At 41.2% G+C, this 23,205-nt stretch overlaps 1 protein-coding gene across 3 annotated transcripts in view; it reads right to left on the reverse strand.

Moving 5' to 3' along the window:
- The window catches only part of RGS7 (regulator of G protein signaling 7), a 523,389-nt gene that overhangs the window by 18,674 nt on the left and 481,510 nt on the right, over positions 1–23,205 (reverse strand). For all 3 annotated transcript variants that reach the window (XM_047705283.1, XM_047705281.1, XM_047705282.1), the window contains 6 exons: positions 18,533–18,607; positions 10,890–10,988; positions 9,651–9,712; positions 8,582–8,692; positions 6,816–6,941; positions 2,198–2,384 (listed from right to left, as the gene is read on the reverse strand). In XM_047705283.1, the coding sequence (XP_047561239.1) occupies positions 2,198–2,384; positions 6,816–6,941; positions 8,582–8,692; positions 9,651–9,712; positions 10,890–10,988; positions 18,533–18,607 (660 nt within the window). The remainder of the gene's footprint in view (positions 1–2,197; positions 2,385–6,815; positions 6,942–8,581; positions 8,693–9,650; positions 9,713–10,889; positions 10,989–18,532; positions 18,608–23,205) is intronic.

The raw sequence follows: 23,205 nt of genomic DNA on the forward strand, positions 1-23,205 counted from the left end.
TGCAAATTATATGGAAAATTGTCACCCACATCCACTCTGGGGCAGAGCACAAGTCTGAGAATAAATTTTGGGATAGTGACTTGCTCAATCTCCCAATTTGTATGCTTTTTAAAAAAAGCTCCTTTAGGGACAGACTAGGTAAATATTTAATCCTAATCAGTCTGCTGTGTTCTAGCTTGATAATGAATACTGATAAATCAAGAAAAAATGTATTCATCCATTTCACTGCGGGCCCAATGTCAGGTGATTCCGCTCTGGCCCCCTGCGGCACCGCGGAGCATCAGTACTCCTCTTTTTAGTCTCGGGAGATGCCAGTGACAGTATCCTGGATGTCCCAGAATCTCTTTGTTTGCAGAGAATATGTATCTTAAAAATGACTGTTCCCCTGGTCTCAACACACCTGCATACTTTGGAGTTACTCTCACTCAGTATCTAGCTCAAGGCTCCTCTCCATGAGGCTGGCACATTAGGGACCCTGTCAGAATTGGTGGTTAGAAAAGTGGGGGGATGTCAGACTTTGGAGTCCAGCATTGTGGGATTCAGATCTTACTGTGTTGAAGACCTGCCAGTTCCAAACATAGAAATGCAGGCCAGTTTATTCATCTTTCTGAGTCTTCGTTTTCTAATCTGTAAATAAGGGTGTTGTAAGGATTAACGGGATGGTCTCTGGCAAAGAAGGGGTTTGGATAGTAAGTGCTCAGATCTACTCGAATATATGCCAGGCACACTTCAGGTGCTCGCCTATATTAGCTAATTTAATCCTCACCAAAAAGCACATCTTTTCTTAAATAATGCCAGGAATCTCTATTACTGAGCATTTTTGAAGATGAGGTTAAAAACCCAGCAAAAACTGGGGTTAAATATCTGAACTGAACCGAAAAAGAAGCCCAGTGTCAGGTGGGCTTCTATATTTTCTATAGAAAGTTATGCTTTTTTAATTTATTGGAGACCTATTAAGAATATTTTTAATGCCACAGATAACAAATATTCCTCTGTAGACTGTAGGAAGGTCTTTCCAAACATTTTACACATGGTTGGCTCTAGAAAAATGCTTGAAATTTTGTCTTGAACCGAAAGAAAGATAAATCAGCGAGAAGCAAGCAACACGGCTAGAATTTCCATCCTGCTCTCTCGTGTCTCTGTAATTATTTCCACCTAGAAGGCCATGGCAGAGCCAGACAGAGTGGGTATCTGGTTAGCTGTTTCAGCCTGTGGTCGTTTTTCTATATGATGGTTCGTTTCTTTAAACCAAAGCCAGGAGAAATGTACTTTCCACTGAGAATGCAAGTAAGGAAGGGCTTATATGTATATGTGTCTTACTCTTCATCTTCTGTATTTTATTTCTGTAATGTGGTTATCTGAAAAATAAGACGCTTTCTAGAACTATTCTTCTTCTCTGGAAGAGTCTTAAAATTAAGAAGTATATGTGTTCCGACTTAAATGCCAATTTCAGCACATCATTAGGAAAATAATATCCTCTCATTTCAAGTTCATTTTTCTCTTGAGCATAATTTTTTTTAGAGAAAGTGGAAATTCAGATTGTGTCCAAAGAGGCGCTTATGTCCAGTTTGAAAAAAAAAAAAAACCACTAAGAAAATTAGTATCTTAATATAAACTTGTCTTAGGAAATGAGTATCTTAATATAAAATTTCCTTTTTTTGGTCACAGATTAAAAAGTAAACTTGGAAAATTCATCCATGCCTCAATCTATTATTTCATTGCATAATCAAAGACAAAAATGGCGTGCGTGTGACGTTAATTTAAGCTGCTTTAGTTTGGTTCTGACTAGCCATAATAATGAATAACTTAGGAGTGTCAGAATCTTAGAATCTCCACATTGGAAGGCACCTGAAGATTTCAAATATGTTCTCCTGAGGTGGGGCCATCCTGAGAAAAGTGTTTTCTCACATACTGGGTGACAAAGTGGAAAATGAAGTGAAAGTGTTCAAATCGTTCAACCATTCCCCTTCAAGAAGTTTTCATGTAAAAACGTTCAAATTGGTAAGACATCCCCGGGTTCTAGAAACTATTTTAATGTGTCTGTTTTAAGTCCACTGGGGTCATCTCCCGCACAGTTACCGAAATTGACAGCGCTGACCTAGCTGCCGCTTAAACGCAAATGAAGCCGAAGTCACTGCGGTGCCGACGTCCCAGAAGCACGTTCGTGACTCGCGGTGAGGCCCGCGCGCGTACCGACCTGAGCGTCCTCGAACGTGTACCGCCCGGGCTCCTTCACATTCTGTGTGGTTTTGTCGTAGCTCTTCGAATCCAGGTTAATGGCGCTGGGGGCTCCGGGAGCCAGAAATTCTTGCCATATTTCCTGCACTCGGGAAGGGACTTCTCGAATAGGCCTTTTCTTCAGGTCCTCCACTGCCAGCCAGAATCTGTGCAAAACGAGACACCAGACATTCCCTGTGACGCCGCACAAGCTGCAGGCCCTCGTCGCCCCGGTCAGAGCACGCGCGGCCGTGCGCAGGAACGCGCCGTCCTTCCGCGGGCTTCCGGGAGGCGCCCCTGCTTTCCATGAGTCGCAGTCAAACGTAACGAAGTTTTCCGAAGGAAACACGGAAAACAATCTCTCTCAAGTGTTTTTGGTTGAAAGCAGATCTCCCAGAGCGCTGATGCTTTCCACTTTAATTTTTAGCAGAGCAAAACAGCCGCCAAAGAACCGTTTATCGGAAAGGGAGAGGAGGTGGCAGGGAATTAGAGCGAGGGACACAGCATCTGCTTGGGGGCTAAAGGAGGGGATTATGCTGTCGTCCTTGAATCTTTTGTCCATTTGAGCAATGAGGGTTAGTATGGAGAGGATTTTCTGCTCTACCTGGCAAGGGAATTACAGTGAAGCTTTACTGGAATTAAGAGAGGACTGGACACGAGATCAGAAAAGGCCCTAGATGGAGAAATCGGGGCGAGCAACTGATTTTGGGCTATTTAATTCAGAGCGTTATGGAATGGCAGAAGCAACCGGCTTTCACATGTCACTGTTTGAAAGTTTTAAATTTGCAGAGGCCTTACGGCAATTCAGAAGCTCTGATAAAACAAATATATACTGACTTTCTTCCAAATATATAAATACGTTTTATCTACTGCTGCACAGGATGTACATACTCTACGGAAAGAACACCAGAGCATATTTTGATTGATAAGAGCAAACAGCAAAGCCTAATAATAAAGGGCCACATTGTATTAATGGGTTTCACTTCTTTAAATTTTGCTCTGTGTTACATGTTTTGGTTGGAAGTAGAAATAATGTGGAAAAGATGAATACGTGTATCATTATAATTTGTTACATGAAAAAGGGACTACTAGGTCTATGTTATCCTCAATACGGACCATTGTCGCTCTGATGGCAGATGTAGTCATGTATGAAATGGGCAGATGGCCACAAAGACGGAGGTCGCGACAAGCTATAGAGTCTTAAGAGGTATATGACCAGCAGAACTTTCATATCATTAAGTTTTAACTTGGGCACTAATGAAAAGTCAGAAATAAGCAATAGAACAGTTGAACTAGAGTTAGAATAGCAAATATTACCCAATCTAGTGAGTTTCCAGTTTCTTGAGATCATTCTCCTGTACATGTATGTAACGGTGGATTTACTGTTATTTGCCACATGTATGTAACAGATTTAGACAGTGCCTTACACAGGAAATTACCATCACTGCTTTCAGAAGGGAAGGCTCAAGACCATTCATTTCCTCCAAAAACAGGAGATTTGGACACTGTGAAATTTAATAGGAATGCCATGTGCCATCTGAGGGAGCATAAGTGAGGTCATCAGTGCTCATTCAGGTTCATTCCAGCATGCCTTGAGCACCTTGAGCCAAAGAATCTTTCTGTCCTCAAAGAACAGAACCACTAGAGAAAAAGATACACTATTTAAATGGCAGCCTAATATGAGGAAGCCCAGGAAGGGCTCTCAAGGGACAGAGCAAATGATAGTGTGGGAGTGTAGAGCAAAGAACCTTCTGCTGGGCAAGCACTGGTCTGGAGAAGGGAGTCCTAAGAAAGGACAGAACAATTAATACAGGGTTGAGGAGATATTAATTACAACATCTACTCTAAATATGTAAGTGCAGGCACTGTTCTAAGTGGTTCAGCTCTACTAACTCATGTAGTCCCTACAACTCCAGGGTCTGTGCTGCTGGTTTCCCCATTCTCAAGAAAAGGCGATGGAGGATATGGAGATTAAGTCCGTTGTTGAAGGCTGCCCACTATGAGCATCATAACTGAGATGAGTTTCAGGGCTGGGGTCTGCCCCTTGGGTAATTCACGGCAGACCACATGCTCATCACCACTCCCTCAGACGTCTCCCGAAGACCTTCCTTGCCTTATCCTCAGCCTCCCTGCAGGTGCGATAATAAGGTAGCAGAATGGAAAAGCTCTGGTAAGCTCCCACCCCCCAATACACGCTAACTGGAATCTGAGGAAGTAAGTGTCTTAATGTCTTAGAGTCTTGAGTTCTTCATCAGTAAAATGGGATGATAATGTTTATCTCATTAGGGTTCCATGAGATTAAATAAGACAAATTATGTAAAAGGCACTTTCGAGTGCCTGACAGATTTTTAGACACCCCACAACAAAACTCACATTACTGTTTACTTAGTACTTATGCTATGCTGCGTGCTCTGCCTGAAAAAGGAATGAGCAAAATCACACCAATGGGCAGCAGAGGTGGTATCTGAGGAAGAAGTAGGCATCTATAAGCAGTATTTCTTGACTTTTTTTTCTGTCTTAGTACTTGGAGAAAGTGCTCATCTGAGTGTCTACACTGTGTAAACAGCAGGTGCTTACAGGCAGCTGCCCGATAGGATGCACTGAGACTTTAGGCTCAATTAGCCCTGCCAGTGAACCGAACTGTTCTGTTTCTCTTAATCTGTCACACCAGATGCCTATGTGGAAGAAATGGGGCTCAGACTCGGGGAGCAATGGAACGTAGCCTGTACTGGTTTACAGAAAGCCGAGGATGCCAATTATTAGCCCATCTGACTCGGACAAGCCGATTAGCTTCCCCCTGACATATGTTGCTTATCTGGAAATGGGGCAAGAATGTTTACACTTCATTTTTGTTGTGATGATTAGATGTGTGATGATCAGAAATAGCAAACACAAAATATGGCACACTTACAGCGGTAGGGGGTATGATTAGAGTATGACGCGCATGGAAAATATGTCGTATTTCCTATATGAAATGACTTAGCGGGAAAACTAGCATGGCGTAGGATTACTGAGATAAGACGTGGTCAAGGCTTGAACGCAGAATCAGCAGTCAGTCAATCATCCTTGAAACAGAGTTTGCACATACTCGTTCCTTTGCCCAAACTTCTTCCCTCTTCCTTTCAGTGGGTGGGGAGGGGGGAATTTGGGGCTGGTTATCTCTAGACATCCAGGTCACAGCCTAAAGCCATTTTCCCTGGGATGCCTTTGCTGACCTCCAGCTCTGGGTTGACTATCCCTCTATGCTTCTCCGATCTAAATAACCACCAGCTTGTGTTGTGATCTCTTTTCTTCTCTGTATCCACCACTAGGACCATTTTTATTTGCTTGGTGATCCTGGTGAGGCTCATTCCTTGTTTATTTCCTCACTGTGACCCCAAGGATGTCAGCCTTATTTAAAAACTTAGAGAATTAGAGGAAATTCCACCTCCCCATCTTCTGAAAGGCTAAAAAGATATTCTTTCTCTGCTCTCTTTTTTAATGCATTCTTACACTGAATAATTGACGACGTGGCCTCAGTGTAAAAAAGAATCCTTAGCAACTGTAGATCTCGTAAAAACCCCGTCAGAAAGGGTTCCCATAAACTTGAAAGAATCGGAAACTGCATCCCAGCGACTCATGACAGGCACGCATATATAACCACATTCCTCTAGGTTCTGACTGTGGTCATCTTGCTTAAACCACAGACCATCTGTCACAGTTCTCCATTATTTCTGAATGGTTTGGTATTGGGATCCGTTCAATCATCTGAAAAGAATGTGACAATGCCTGGGGCCGTAGTGTTCCAATGAAAATAAATGAATGCTGGGACCTTTCTGTAAATGAATTTCACAGGACTGCCTAAGTCCAGGGAAGGTCAATTAGGATATCATGTTTCAAAAGAATAATGAATGAAAGAGTTCACGGACAAACATTTTTATGTAGTGGAAAGTTGTCACTCACTTCAATGATTGTAAGCAGGGCCACTAAAATCCACAGCAGTGTCTCATTGAAAAATTCAATTTCCAGGTGCCTCTCAAGTTAGAAAAATTTCAAAAAAATATGTAAGGATGATGTTCACAGCAGATGGGTGGGACGCACACCCCTTTTCTACTAAAGCTCAGTGTGGTGTGGATACCAACCACCCTGAGGCTGAATTTAAACATGCAAAGTGGATGGACTGGCCCATAGTTTTGTTCCAAGTTATTTTTAATTTAATAGGCACCCGGATCTCTTTTCCTAGACCTTACTTAGGAAGCAATATGCAAAGAAGATCAATACCGATGAATAAGGATGATTTAGCTGCATAAATGTTATCGTCCATTCCTCGTTTTGTCAAACATTAGTCCAAGGATTACACTTCTTTACAAACTCCATTTCAAATGCATCAAGCTATATACTTAAAAGATCAAGAGGTAGTGTAAAAATAAACCTTGTAAGGGACTGATAACGCTGGACAGGCTTCCGCCGTTGTTAGCATTTTCCCTCCATCAGGAGGCAACAATTCCGTGGGTTCATATAATCAACACGTTGGTAAGAGACTAACTGGTCTATTTTGTGCAAAAGAACCAGACATATTTCTCTCTGACAGAGAATAAGATACAAACAATGTGTCTTACCTTAAATTTTCTGAGCTGAATTCTGACTCTAGAAATTTAAGGAACTGTTCTCTCCCAACGGGGTCTTTCAATGCTTCGTCCATGCCAAAACCCCATCGCTTTACCCTCTGCTGGCTTGGTTCTTTGCTGTAGGAGGTAAAACAGAGCCAAATGTATTCATTGCCAATTCTGTATTTTGTGATCACATTTCCCCTCAGAATCATATATACCCCGAGGAAGTTCCCATCTTTAACATATCTTTCAGGACAAAAAAAAAATCTGTGACTGATGGTTTTGCATGAAGTCATGTTGAGGTATATGTTAGGGATTAACAGTGGTGTCTTATGTTACTAAGCATTGGGTGCTAAGAGATTCTCTCTTAGATTTTTTCCTGCAACTTTCTGAGACAAGCACTGTTATGCTCTCACTATGTAGATGAAGAAATCAAGGTACAAAGAGAGTTATAACTTGCCAGTGTCTGACAGGTAAGAAGGGGCAATATTCTACACATTCTGACCTCAAAGCTCATTTCTTAGCCACTATATAAAGCAGTCTCGAGGGGCGCCTGGGTGGCTCAGTGGGTTAAAACCTCTGCCTTCTGCTCAGGTCATGATCCTGGGGTCCTGGGATCAAGCGCCGCATCGGGCTCTCTGCTCAGTAGGGAGCCTGCTTCCTCCTCTCTTTCTCTGCCTACTTGTGATCTCTGTCTGTCAAATAAATAAATAAAATCTTAAAAAAAAAAAAAAAGTCTCGAGGTGGTAGGCTGGACTGGGGGAAAATGCATTGGGAACCAAGAGGCCTCAATTCTGGTAATGAGTCTGCTGTTGATGAAACGTGTGACCTAATCCTAGCTGAGTCCTACAACATTCTGGACCCCAGATCCCTCATCTTTAAAGTCTAGAATTTATGCATGAAGAGTCTGCACTTGTCAAACATTTAAGAACACTGAATGGAGATAAAAGAAAGAAAAGGTCCATAAATACAGTTTAGTACAATACAACTAAGTACAAAATCCTCACTCTGTAACGTGAGGGACACTGTTCTCATGACTCTCTCAAGATCAGTGACTCGAGTCTTCCGCTCTCAGGAAAGAAATCAGGAAGTCTTAGATCGTGCTTTGGTTTGCTTAAGAAGTCAGTCTCTTGTCAGATTCTCTTAGAGTGTTTGTGGTGTTTTGTTTTAAAAGTGTATAAGGGGGCGCCTGGGTGGCTCAGTGGGTTAAGCCGCTGCCTTCGGCTCAGGTCATGATCTCAGGGTCCTGGGATCGAGTCCCACATCGGGCTCTCTGCTCGGCGAGAAGCCTGCTTCCCTTTCTCTCTCTCTCTGCCTGCCTCTCCGTCTACTTGTGATCTCTCTCTGTCAAATAAATAAATAAAATCTTTAAAAAAAAAAAAAAGTGTATAAGGGCATACTTGTACGGGCTTAACTGAGTCTGGATTCAGCATTCATTCTGCTTGAATATGGGGCCTTTGTGGCCCTGTGGATTTTCAGAGAAGCTAAAAACAATGCACTAAATTTCAAGAACCAAAGATCTCAACTCTGACTAGTCTATTCTGAAACTCCTGTCCCTCTCACTTTGTGCCCGTCCTCCGGAAACACAAATCTGGACACAAATGCAAGTATCTAAGGTTCAAAAACTATTACCTTGAACGAGAACTTTATATCATGGGCAAATAGAGACACAGAGTAAAACTGAACTTAAATTATCAGCTACAGAATTCTTCCTATTTCAACCAAACCCTGAAATAACTGTGAAATCTTTTAAGAGAGGAGAAAATGTCACATACCTTGCTTCGAGTTCCCAGAAAGTAGTATCATCAGACAGCCATGGGTTCGAAGGGTCAGGTGGTACAAGAAATGGGTCATATTCTAAGTACTGTTCTGTGTAACTTAACAGACTAGAGAGAAAAAAACATTTTCATCTTCTTTAGTTTTTCTGGCTGAGGTTATACCCAGCCCCAAATACGGAACACAATATAGGAAGGTCTGGCTGAGGAATTACTTGTTTATAGAGTAAAATCTAACAGCAATTTTTACGTTGCAGTAACTTACATGCATCAGCTTATGGTGCATCTTGGAAGGCAAACGTGGCTAAGGGTCCACGTCTACCCGTGCCTGATCCAAGTGAGGCAACATCCCTCCATTCAAATGAAGCAAAATGGAAGGTGTCGACATGTGAAAAGCTGTGCTAAGAGCCAGTTCCAACCTTTGGTCAGCCACTCCACCCACAGCTGAACTGATTTTAGCCAACTTGGAGAATGGGTTAAAAGGCAATTGTCGTCAAAAGTATTTATAGGAGTTAGGTAAAGGGGAAATCACTAACTTTTTTTTTTTTTTTTTAAATCTGTATTTAAGAAAAGAAATAAGAAAAAGATGGAGAGGAGAGGAAGGATGTTGGAGAGGTAGGATTTGGCAATGCTCCAAAGTAAAGAACACGTGTGCCATTAATAACAAATTTAAATGAAGAAAAGGAAAATACCGAAAATCTGTGTTTAATTCAAATTCTGAAGTCATGCAGTCATTGAAAAGTGTGAACGTTAAGATGAATTTACAGAGAGGTTCTAAGTTGCCAAAAAGTAATTTGATAAATTGAAAGCTTCATTTCTCTCAGCCGGAGTGAAAAATTCAACTCCTTGGAATTATCTTCTGTATCTGATTCTGGCTACGCAGGATTGGATCGCTACAGATTGAAGATTGTAATGATCATTCTGTCATTTAAACTATGACAGAAGAGGGCTTTGGAAATTTTCTATGTGCAAAACGGAAAAACAAAATAACATTTCCTACAGGATTCCATTTTTAGCTCATCTGTCACATGAAATTTTTTTATTTATAGGGGCATTTTGAAATACTCACCTATCAGCAACTTTTGACATTTTTAACCGATGTCTATCTAACTGTATTTGCCAATATTTAATCTGAAAAGAGTTAAGGAAGTAGTTAAATAAGTAGTGACATTCTCATAATTTTCAACTCTAAATTCTGATAGACTGGGCAATTCTAAGTATTTATTCTAAGTAAATTTCAAAATCTGAAAAATCAAATGAGACAGCTCTGAAAATTAAAGTGTTTGAATAAAAACATAGCCAGCATCACTTTAGAACAGCAATGAATCTGAACTTTCTGCATGCTTTAACAAAATGTAAATTTATTTGAAAAACGTTCTAGAGATTGTAAACATTTATTCATATTGAATAACCAAATCAGAATCATCCCCCCATGTTTAATTCAGAAAATAAACACATTTGTTATTTGTACTACAATTTCAAAGTAAATCCTACTTCCTCGTACTAGACCAAGAAATCATCGATGATGTGTGTTTTGGGAATAATTTTATCTGCATTTCAGGACAAACACGTGGACCTAATCACATACGGGAAACTTTGAAACTCTCTAAATTACTACATTTGTGGCGATTATAAATATACTAGAAAAAGTATTATTACACTATTGATAAACCGTATCACAGTAAAATGTTAGGGGCAAAGAATCAAAAGGGGGAAAAAGCCCCATGACCAAGTGAAAGAGATTTCACTATTATTTGATATGAGACACTGGTGTTTGCTTTGAAATATTACTTGGAACCAAAACTATTGATCAATCAGTGAAACAAGACATGATGTATATCCTAACTGTACACCAGTGTCAATGAGGGAGAACTTTGAGAGGCTTATGGAGAGCAGTACCGGAAGAACAAGAAAAAACACTCGGTAAAGATCATTGTACATGACCGGATACATAGAACACGTGACTCAGCATCACCAGGTTCTTGCCTTCTCATCCTTCCAGAAGAGTTCCAGAGCACAAAATAACTCTTGAAACAGAGACAACTGAAGATCACTGCATGTCCTTTTAAAAAACTGGTTAGAGGACACAGGATTCAGGGAATTAAAGAGTGAAGAGATTTGGAAAGCATCTCCATATGTTGATACATTTCCAGGCAACTACGTATCTTCAAGTTAAGTGATTTCACTACCTTTTAACTGCAAACCTTCTCTGTGAAGCAATCAACCATACAGATAACCTCTTACAAACCCCTGCCATTGACACTGACCATGCCATCTTCACTGCAGGGCGTTTTATAGGTTGACCCACCTGTTGCTGTAGCTCATCTTCTGTTGGAGGTTTAGTTTCTGGTGTGGGGGTGTGGGTAGGGCTGTGACTTCTGATGTCATTTTGTAAACCATAGACAGACTGTATTAAAGTAAAAAAGAAATACGTGAGGATAAAGTACGATTTATAGTCGCAGACTTTCTAAAAGGTAATTTTTGTGTCATATATTCAACAAGGTAAGTCACAGCTTTGCTGCATATTTGATGAAGCTTATTAAAATTCAAAGGCACAGCTATCATAAATATCATATGAATATAAAGTAGGAGCACAGCTCTTTGAAAAAATATGTGGTTAGATTATTAACTCTGACAGAATAATTGATCATATGGAAAGAATGTGGTAAGGCTGATAATAAGATCTGGGGGTGGACTGAGTATGAAGTCGGGGGAACAACGACACTATATAACATTTAGTAAGTATTGATTTCAGAATAAAATAGGGGTGGATATAGAATAAAAATTTAATAAGCCAAAAGAAAATGAAAATAAGTTGAGTTTTAGAGAACGGAATACTGAGGAGAGAGACTAGGTTAACCATTCCATTGCTGAGTTAGTCCCTGCGGGCGTGATCAGAGACACCCCAGAGCGCTCCAACTTTCCCAGCTCAGCATGGGGTTGTCAACCTCTCCACTCTGGCCTTGCCATTCGGTGCCACTGGGTGCCTTTTGCAAACATCAGTGATCCCAAAGTTTTCACTTTGGAATTCTTCTTTTCTTTTTTTTTTTTTTTTAAGATTTTATTTATTTATTTGACAGACAGAGATCACAAGTAGGCAGAGAGGCAGGCAGAAAGAGGAGGAAGCAGGCTCCCCGCTGAGCAGAGAGCCCGATGCGGGGCTCGATTCCAGGACCCTGAGATCATGACCCGAGCTGAAGGCAGAGGCTTTAACCCACTGAGCCACCCAGGCGCCCCTTCACTTTGGAATTCTTGATGCCCCAGGGCTTCTTTTGCATCTTGTCAAAAGGTCAAACCTACTGCTTAGGAATATTCTTTTTTGAGAAAGACCTAGTATGGGGGTGCCTGGGTGGCTCAGGTGGGTAAGCATCTGCCTTTGGCTCAGGTCATGATCCCAGAGCCCTGGGTCAGGCTCCCTGCTCAGTGGGGAGTCTGCTTCTCCCTCTGCCCCTCCCCCTGATCATTCTCTCTCTCTCCCTCTCTCTAATAAATAAAATCTTAAAAAAAAAAGACCTATTCTTAGTAAGTACTAATAAAGATCCAGAGACTTAAAGAGACCAAAAAAAAAAAAAAAATCTTCAATGTCACATGTCAACTCAAGGGAGAAGCCAAATAACTTTTTCTTTAATATCAAAGAATTACTATTAATATGAGCTACGGGGCACTGTTTCTTGGGACAGGAGGATGAAAGATAAGGCCATAATAAAATTTCATGAGGCCACAAAATTAAAGGTACCAGATAGGTTTGGAAGAAACTCTTGAAATCAGAAGAGGGTAGATCCACGTGTTCAACCAGGCGGGTTTTCAGGCTCACCAACCTCACCAGTATCTCTAAGTTCACATGTGTTTTGTTCTGGACCCGTTTTCACTCAGACTCTATCTTTTCTTAACATTCACCTGTTAGCTTTCTACCTGGACCCTCTGGATGGACTTGATTTCCCTCTTGGAGCTCCCCATTACTTGGCTCTTAGGCTTTCTTCAGTAGATGTTGGCTTCGCTTTACCTTACCTGAATCCACCATTGTAGACTACCTTTGGTAAGTCTTTCAATCTGCCCTCTCTTGACCTAGCCTCTGAGAACCTCTGAGAACTCAGGTTCTATCACTGGGCAACAATTTCAGCCCAACGAGCAGCACATACGCTGTGAATTAATTATTCATAGGACTGAGCTGAATGGCTTCAATTTTTTTTCTTTCATTTATTCATTCGACCTCTATTGAACACCTAGTATGTATTGGATATAATGCTGAGCATTAGGAATATAGAAGTAAACAAAGACAGATATGTTTTCTCCTTCATTGGAACTCACAACTTAGTGGAGGGAAACATGTTACACAAATAATCACCCAAACAAACACACTACTAAAACTGTGGTAAGAGTTATAAAAGAAGATAATAATAGGAGCAGAGGGCTTGAAGTACAGGAGACTTAATTTCCACCAAAGAAACAGAAAAGGCCTATGTGAACTACTGATAGTCATATCTGAACTTTGAACTCTGGAGTAACTGTTGAGGTTGATTTTTTTTTTAATTAGGCAAGTGAAAGAACACCAATTATTCAATAATCGTAGACAATGTGGACATTTTCAGTGGTATTACATTAATTTTTGAGAAAGAAAACAAAAAGACTCTAAGGCTTGAATGCTGCATTCTTGTTTATCTTCGTTTAATTACTTAAAGTTCTTAATAAGAATCTACACTCAAGTAAAAAATGCTCATAAGGTAAGAGCGCAGACTGTTTTAAAAGTAAATATTTGGTTAAGATTAAAAATAATTAAAAAGACTGCCAGAAAAATACTGCACTTTGTGGTGTCATGGACGTAAACTGATCTAGAAGCTATCTTCTGTCTCCACATTTCTCTGATGGTTTCGGTATGCATGCCTCGCGTATTGGCTCAGGGAGTTCAATGTAAGAACCGAATCCCTGGGAGACGGTGTTGAAAGCAGCCCTCCAGCAGCCTTGCTAAGGGCTCTGAGGTTACTCTGGCATTTTCTGTTTCAGGCAGGTAAACATCAGGAGTTCTCTCTTTCATCAGTCACGGTGCCTTTCATTTTCTGGGGACCAGTGATAGCTTTTAACTTTGATTCCTGGCCACAGTGAAAATGGCCATGAATAATGAAGTTTTATGTACATGGCTTATTTTACGGACAGAGGAGGGAAGGAAATCGATCCTATCTTGGCAGACAAGTTCTGAGGATCACTGAAATGTAAAAGGTTTTGATTTCTTTTTTTAGAAAAAGGAAATATATTAAAACATTGACCTAGAGTGGGCAGAGTAGAGTCAGCAACAGGTAGGATGGGAGGGGAAGGGACATGCCATTCTCTCAATGGGGAAAATAAAATTAACCAATTAGGATCCATTTTGAGCGGTTAGCAAAGCTAATTAACAATCAAGATGCTTTGATGCAATGAGTATGTCCGTTTATTTAAGTTCAGGGTGCCTGACCCCGTTTTTCTCACATAGGGTACCATCCACATGAACTGGGTAAGTTATTCATAAAGTGAAACAGATGTGACTTTCTTCAAAACCTGTTCATATGTCATTTCCCTTCACATCTTAGAGGAAGTCTAAGAAAACGCTCTCCTACTTTTATCTTTGGCGGGCGGGGTGGGGTGGGGTGGGGTGGGGTACTTTAAACCAGAAAGTAAAGAGTACTCAGGAAGCTTTTAAGCCTATCTTTTTGGAGAGAAATCTCTGGGACCTTTCCAACTGGTGGTGGAGGGAGGGGATATTTTTCTCTTCCTTCTGGATTGCTCAGCTCGACCAGAGAACAGATTGTGACCACATCTGCTGCTATGTGGAGGAAGCCAGTGCACAGAGAGAAGGAGGCCCAGGAGAGGGAGAGAACCCTGAGGAGTCCCTGGGTCTGTGACTTCCGGGGCTAACTGTCCTGCCACCTCCCAAGGGTTTAGAATATTCCCTGAGTTTTGCTGTTTTGAGCAGAATGTTGCCTGCTATTTGTACTTCTTACTTGAAACTCTTCTGTGTTACTCTAAGGCACAAGTCATTTCTTCTGTTAAAATTAAACTTCCACATTATGCATATACAAGTGAGGAAATGCCAATTTTTTATGTATAAACAGTTTTGTGTATAAATAGCCACTGCATTAAAAGCAGAAAAACCAGACATTTAGTCATAAATTTCCTACCTGTTCCTCCAGAATGTGCCCATTAGCTATTACCTAAAATATGAAGTGTCTTAATGTCTAAATGAAAGTGACAGAAAAAAGAAAAGTCATGAGGCAAGAAACAGCTTACTTTTGTTTTGAAATATGGGTCCTGAAGTTATAGGAAGCAATCCAGCGTGTGGGGTTAGTCATGTACATACAATTGCTTTTCTCATTTTCCTCAGGTTTTGTGTTGTCCTAGGGCCCCTCTCGCTATTGTCCTATAGAAGGGTCCATCCTGTGACAGTCAATGTTATGTGTCAAGCTGGCTGGGCCGCAGTGCTCAGATATTGCCTCAAACGTTATCTGGGATATTTCTTTGAGGATGTTTTTGAATGAGATTAAAATGTAAATCGGCAGACTCTGAATACAGCCAATGACCCTCCATAAAGTGGGCGGGCCTCATTCAGTCAGGTGAAAGCCTGGACACAACACAAAGACTCCCTCCAGGCCAGAGGGAATTTTGTCAGCGGACGGCAGTGCTTCCCTGGGACCCTAGCCTGGCCGACCTCTTCAGGTTTGGGCTTGGCAAACCTCTACAACTGCATGAGACAATTTCTTCAAATAAATCTCTCTCTCTCTCCCTCTCTCTGTCTCTGTCTTTCCCTCCTGCCCCCTCTAGGGAACCCCGACTGACACACCGCCTGCCTCACCTATTATAATTAAAGTTTTAGAAAGAGACTGAAGGAAATCCGGCACACAGCGGCCCTTAACATTTTGCCTAGATTAGGCTGATTTCTTTCTGGCGATGCTACATTATCATTCCTTCATAGAGACGTAAGGAAATACATTCCGCCTACTTCTTGTATTTTAGTAAAGACAGATTTAAAAAACTGACAGATCCTAAATACTTAAAAATATCTCAAATCAGATGTACTTCTAAGCCTTCTCTTCACATTTGATAAACATATTTGAAATTCAACAATTAAATACAGCATTCCAATCCCTGGTTTTCTTTAGGTACATATGATGGATTATTGCCTTAGGGAGTTCCCGGGTCCCTTATTCTTGGGATGATATATAATCACGAGAAATATTACGGCTGACTGCCAAAGAAATGAACCGCGGCTCTCTTGTTAAGGCGAGCACAGCTGGCAAAAATGAAAGACAATCCAGGAGTTCCCTCTCCTTATCAGAAGTTTAAGACAGAGAGTGGTCACACCACTAGGAGAATGAGCAAAGGACAGTCTGATTCGCTGTGGAGGGCAAAGACGGTTTTCAAGGAGACAGGCTGGCCTCTGCCATTTCTGTCTAAGGCTTGCAATCCCACAGAACTGCCCACTGCACAAGAACAGAGCTGTGGAGACTTCAGGGGATGGTGGGACAGTTTTTTTGTCTGCCATGTACTTTTTGGTAATAAAATGGTGTGGTGACTTAGAATCCCAAATCATTCAAATTCCCTTGATAACATGTTACGGGCTGAGTTGCATCCCCCTGAAACTCATTGTTGGAATCCTAATCTCCACTGTGACTATATATGGAGATGGAGTCTATAAGGAGGTAGTCAAGGTTAAAGGAGGTCATCGGGTAGGACCCTAATCCTATGGAGCTGGTGTCCTTACAAGAGGGACAGACACCAGAGCTGTCTCTGCCATGTGAGGACACAGGCTGCAAGAAGGCAGCTGTCCACAGCCAGGAAGAGAGCTCTCACCAAAAACCCAACTTGATCCGGGACTTCTAGTCTCCAGAACTGTGAGTGAATAAATTCCCGTTATGTAAGCCACCAAGGTTGTGGCATTTCGTTCTGGTCACTTGAGCAGACTAACAGATGCCACTTAACACAATGATAGGGTTACAGGTGTAGAGACATTTGCCTGCTTGTTCAGTGTGCCCACTCCCATGAGACCATGAGCTGTGGGAGCACGGTCATGCCTGTTCCCCTTACCATCGAGTATCTGAGAACCAGTACACACTTGGCATAACGTAGAGCCTTGTCACATCTGATGGGATGGGTCATTCCAGTTATTAAGCAAGTAGGAGTTAACGGAGCAATGGTCCTAATTCTACAAGACAAGCCAGTATGGGGCTTAGAGTCCCATGACCTTCTATGTAAAATAACATGATTTGAGAAGATTCTAGCAAATTCAACACTTCTGACTCTGAGAAACTATATATATATCCAAAAGTAAAAAAAAAAAAAAAAAAAAAAAATCAGCATCCTCCAATTGTTGAAGACAAGGGAATGCACGCTACTTGCTGTAGCATTCTTCAGGATTTTTGTTTTTTTCTGGGCCTGCAGTTCTACCATTATTGATTAACAGGAAGTCAGACCACAACTGAGACAGAGCCCAGCGATTCCATCTCAGCAGAATTCCACCTTGCTAGGCCTGATGGTTTCCCATCATTAAGTGAGGGCTGATGGGTGTGAGCCCACCATTGCCAATTAAAGCTTTTCAAGTTCTCAAAAAGCACGATGCCGTGTGTAGCCCTGGTAAGACATCCGTACCATGTACCATTAGGAACACAGTGGAAATGACGGCTTGATTATCTTTAAGTCCTATCTGTCATCCATATGCTTTCTCTTCCGAGTCAGAGCCCATCTTACTTGGTGTCTGTTGGGAAAGCTTGACACAAAGTAAGGTATTATGAGAAGTAATTCTTCAAAATTCGGAAGCAGTTTGGGGGGCTGAAGGTGCTTTTTGGAGAGATGGTTACAGCTCTGAATGCTGTTCCTCAGCACAAAACCAGTCCCCAGTGCGCTGAGGCCATGCTGTGCATCGAGGATGGAAGGAACTGCGTGCGGCCAGTCACAGGAGAGCAGGGCCGGCACACCTGGTTTGGTCTGGCTTTGCCTCTTTCTCTCGGAGAGCTCCTAGGGGAAAAGCTTTGGAGCGCCGCACCTGAGTGGGTTTGGTGGCACTTTTCCTGTGGCTTCTTTATCCTGACATCAAGGTAAACGGACTTAAAAGAAAGCAAAGTTACTTGGATCATATGGGGGCCTCTGAACCTGATGTTTATATTTCTAGGGATGCAAGGAAAAAGACAACAAGAAATAAGACCACAAAAAAAAAATGTTTAGTGCCTACTGGAAAACCCTGACGCTATATAAGGAAAAAGCCACAAAAAGGAAGGTCTTGAGCTTTGTGGAATGCTTTAATCCAGTGGTACCAACTCTGCTATGCGTCCTCAGCCCAGAAATTCTTATTTTTCATGGAATGAATAAAAATGCTTTCTCTGTGTATGTGTTACTTTAAAAAATATGGAGTTACTACTGCTATGTATTTTCAAGAGAGTATTTAAAATACCACTGAATTTAGGATAGCTTTTTGTTTGTTTGTTATGTGTCCTCTCACATAACACACACCAAATGGACATTCAATAATTATGGTTGTGTTACAAAATTCCAGTGTTAAAAGGGGATCCTCATACAAACCCTATAGTTATATGTCTTTATCATGGCCCTTCTCTGCTCATAATTTTCTCTAAAAATACCCTTCTCTCATCCATATCACTTTTTCTCAGATAATCTCCGTCTGCGTTTCCTCATCCTCTGGGCTCTGAAAGAGAAGCCTTTCTCTGCTGATGGTCCTTTCCCTCCAACGGAGAGGAGATGTGCCCTCAGCATCTTTGCCCTCATCACAGCGACCTGCATGTGCTGGAGAACCATGATGGGACGGGCAAAAGACCAGGGCTTGAGTTCCCAGATTTTCTTCTAGCCAAGGAACAAGGAAAAGCAAGGAAGATGCTAGAGATACTCCATGAAGTGGGCAAAAGGTTTTCATGACTGATGTCCTCCAAACAGTACAACCCACACCAAGATCAGCACAGCAGACATAAGTATTACCTTCCGTGTTTTGTGTGGGTTTCTCATTCTGGATGACTTCTTGATGTCCACTTCAGTGGTATTTACACATCCAGGCTGGAAATGGAAAAACAGAGAGACAAAGGAATCTTTGAGAGTGAGGTTTTTGATCCATGATTAATGACTTGCTGTCCATATCCCTGGTAAGTCTTTCAGCAGACCCAGTAAAAAAATTTATTATACTCTCACTCCTTGCACAAACATCCAGAAAAACAGGGAAAAGAAATGCATGGGCTTCGCCCGTGACAGTGGGTGTTGACATTAGTAGTTGCTAAGCCAACAGACTCAGAGCAAAGGTATCTAAAGATTACGTGGATGATAGCCCAGCTGGTACCCACACACAGCCCTGCTCAGATGCCCCCTCTATGTGAGGTGACACTGTTAATGAAAGGCTGTTTGCTTCCCAAGTTGGGAAACTACCATCTGTTGACCCAGCTCAAATCCCAGAATGAATTTTTTTTTTTTTACAACGATTCGTGAAATCAAGGTACTAGACATATTAGTAATATAGATTAATATTAATAATAATAGTTAATAACAATATTATAATTAGTTAACAGTTAATAATTAACAACAGTATTAATAATAATTAATAATAATAGAATGGGAGTGTGGGCAGCCTGCTACTGGTTCTCTGACGACCTCAAGAGGATCATTTTTCCAGATTTATTGTTCTGTTGCACAGAAAGAGAGAGCAGTAAAGCTTCCTTTGTATTTGGAGGAGGAGGGGGAAGGAGGAAGAGAGCAAGGTTAGGTAGGGGTGAGAAGGGGAGGAGAAACAGCAGGGAGGAGGGAGAGGGAGGGGAGAGAGACGATAAATCAGGAAAAAGAAGAAAGGAGTGTCAAGAATATAGGAGACCTTCTATCTAGAAAGGTCCTCAGATATCACTTAGTCTCTAGAAGTGACCGGAAGGAAGTGGTTATATAGAGACTGTATTTTGCCAGCTTTCAAGTCCTGGTACCGGATATAGGGATCTCTGGTACTAGTCAAAGGTATTATGTTGTACAGCTCTGCTCAGTTTCTCTATTTCCCCCACAGACGGCAAGATCATGAAAACGTCAGATACACTTGAAAGTGACTCCAGAGGAACTGTGAATGTGGAAAAAGATTTCTCCATCCTTGGGATGTTGTGGGATGGGGAGGGGTAAAAAGGCAGCGCTGGTGTGATTCCAGAAATAAGCTGTCCTCTACACTCACTGGCAGGCAAGGGGACTGACTCTGTTATAATGAGGACATGGGGCATTTTCTTAAGTCACATTGTCCTGACAGCACAGCCACTGGGACAAAACTCCACTATAATAGTGTACAGGATGAGGAAGCAGGCAAGGAAAGCCTTTTCTCTTGATTTTTCTCCTTATGTATGTTGCATATGAACTATATATACCACAAACAGAAATACACACACACACACACACACACACACACACACACACACACACACACACATACACTCTGCTCTAAAATCTTAAATAAATGACAAATTTGGTTGCATATCTAGATGGAAATAGCTGGTTTAGCACCATGGTCTGCTTGGCTGTATGGGAGGAAGAGCATCCGCATGGGTGGACTGTATTTACTGACACGGAGCCTCTCACTTTAGATACCCCAGCATCAGACTGATGACGATCTGATATTCCAATTTGATTTTTCTATGGCTGGTTATGGCCTGAGTATTTTTCAAAAGACCCCCAGTGATTCTGATATGCAGCCAGGATTCACAATCATTGATCTAGATGTAGCAAAGTAATGTTTTGAAAATATTAAAGCAATACTAAAGTGTCTTCATTTCCTTTTAGATTCTATTTCTGTGCAACCTTCCATCTGTAAGCCTCAATCCACTAGGAAGGTGAAGCACTGGAATTCTTTAAGCTCTTACCGATTCATCAAGAGCCGAGTGTGCCAAGACAGACCACAGAGATCTTCTTTATGTTAAGGGGGGCGGATAATGAGGATGTGATATAGAGGAAAGGGAAGGCACGTCCTACCATGAGCTGGAGAAGAAGAGACCATTTATTATTTATTGAAAAATAGTCATTTCTGCATCTAATTGTCAGACTTTGTGATAAATGGTGAAATACAAGGACGGATGTATAATCTTCTAATATAATGAGGATACTAAAACGTGAATGAGCACCGTGTGGGAGCACAGGACTGGAGAGAAGTTGGTATGGGCATTACGCAACAGAACATTTTATACATCTCTTATTATGGCCATCCTCTGGGTTCTCACCAACATGGCAGATAAATATATGTATTTTTAGTATTTGAGCAAATTTGATCCCTATAAGAGCATGTGGTCTTTGGTTATTTTATAAAGGCAGTCATCCTTTTAAGGCATATATAACTTGACCACGAGCTGGCACCAGATCCACGCAAAATGTGATGCCTAAGTTGGTTCTCTGCACTACTAAACACAGCTTCCCAGTAAGATATGAATAACATAATCACTACCGAGTAAGCACTCAATAAAGAATGTTCAAATATGTACTGCGGGCCAGGTATAATACGAAGTTCACAGTATCATTCAATTTAAGGAATAATAATGAAGTAATATTTACACTGGCCTGGAAAAGAATCATAACTTATTTTGAGCGATCCAAAGGTATATTTATTCAACAGAATTCAGCTATGCTGTGACAGTACTGCAACATTACTTATTAAAAAGTAGGATTTAATGCCTTGGAATCCAATCCTGAAGTAGCAAAAGGTTCACATTATTGAGAAATATTACTGCCATAGTGTTCATGTCAGTGTCTTAATGAGTTGCAAAGCAGAGCTGAAATTTTGGTTTCATCACTGATTTTACTTAAAAGAATCTGAGTACCTCTCAGTTCCTGTCATGGCAAAATGCCATTATTAGTTGTGGCAGAAGGCACCACTGTTCTCAGGATAACAAGGGAGACTTAAGGACTCTTCAGTGAAGAGCAGCGTGAAGAGACAATCATGGAAAACCACTTTCCTTAATTTAGTCCCAGTACCTGAAGTGAAATTGGGCAAAACCATGTCCTCGATGACAAATGAATGGAGATTTAAGAATGAGGTGGTAAACAGAACTGATAATAAGAGAGATCCAGGGGCGCCTGGGTGGCTCAGTGGGTTAAAGCCTCTGCCTTCGGCTCAGGTCATGGTCCCAGTGTCCTGGGATCGAGCCCCACATCGGGCTCTCTGCTCAGCAGGGAACCTCCCTCCTCCTCTCTCTCTCTGCCTGCCTCTCTGCCTACTTGTGATCTCTGTCAAATAAATAAATAAAATCTTTAAAAAAAAAATAAGAGAGATCCATATTCCTGGAAATTAGGAAAAAAGATACAATTCTGGGAAAAAGTAAGGTTTTTGAATATTGAATGTTGAAATATTTTGAATAATTATTGGCTCAAATGTGATTCAGTTACTGGGGAAGATTTGCCATTTTGTAACACAGAACAAGTTTTAAAAGTTCAATTTGTCATGTATTATACCACAGTGAGAATGATTCCTCACTCTTACCTAAAGTGATTACAGGTTCTAGAGTGTTCTACCTCAGGATTTTTTTTTTTAAACATCGAATTAAAGCTTTTATTTCGGTTCTTGGGTCCGCAAGGCTTACTAAATGCTGTATGTGAAGGAGGTTGTTTAAGGTAACTACTCTGGAATTCCTTCCATTCACTCTCCTCTATAATATTTATTTGTTTGATTACTACTCAGTCTTATTTGTGGGACAAGGTTCTGGATTATATAGTCCCGCTTCGGTGTAGGCTGTGAACAAATTCTGGGAGTCCACCGAGAGAATGAAGGCTCTGGCAGCAGAGGGGAGAGAACTACACCACGGTGACCTGGAGCTGTGGACAGTGGTCAGGTAGAAACTGCAGCTCAGGGTAATGAGCTAAAGGTAAGTCTACCACGGTAACGGTAAGGTAAGCTTACAGAGAAGTAGAGGTCATAATGGAAGTGACTTGATATGATTTATATTTTTAAATAAAAACTAACAAAAATTAACTCCAGACAGATCACAGACCTACATATGCTAACCTATAACTCTCCCTAGAAGATAAGCATAGGTGAAAATCTAGGGGCCCCGAGTTTGGTGGTCATTTTTTATATTCGACAGCAAAAGCAGGGTCCATGTGAGAAATCAGTGGTAAGCTGGACTTCACTAAAATGAAAAACTTCTGTTCCATGAACGATAAGCCAGACTGGGAAACATTTGCAAAGGGTGCGTCCGATGAAGACAAGCATACAAATATACAAAGAACTCTAAAAACTCAACAATGAGAAAATGAGCAACCCAATTAAAAAATGGGCAAAAGGTCTGAACAGACACCTCACTGAAGAAGATACACACATGGCAAACGAGTGTATGAAAAGATGGTACACATCCTGTGTCATTAGAGAATTGCAAACTAAAGCAAAGTTTAAATACCACTACACACTTACTACAAGAGCCAGGATCTTGTCCTGACAACATCCGATGCAGTTGGCTGGAACTCTCATTCCTTGCTGGTGGGAATGCAAACTGGTATAGCCTTGTAGTGGGGACCCTGAAAAATTTTTTTTTTTTTTGTAATGTAAATGCCTGATTGAGTCTTTGGTGAACTAGCAACCAACCTGTTGAAAGAGGCACCCATTTCAAAGACTGCTATCTCAAAGAAATGCCTCTTCAGCCACACCACTGGATAAA

This window comes from Lutra lutra, chromosome 15 (genome assembly GCF_902655055.1).
Source record: "Lutra lutra chromosome 15, mLutLut1.2, whole genome shotgun sequence".
NCBI lineage: Eukaryota > Metazoa > Chordata > Mammalia > Carnivora > Mustelidae > Lutra > Lutra lutra.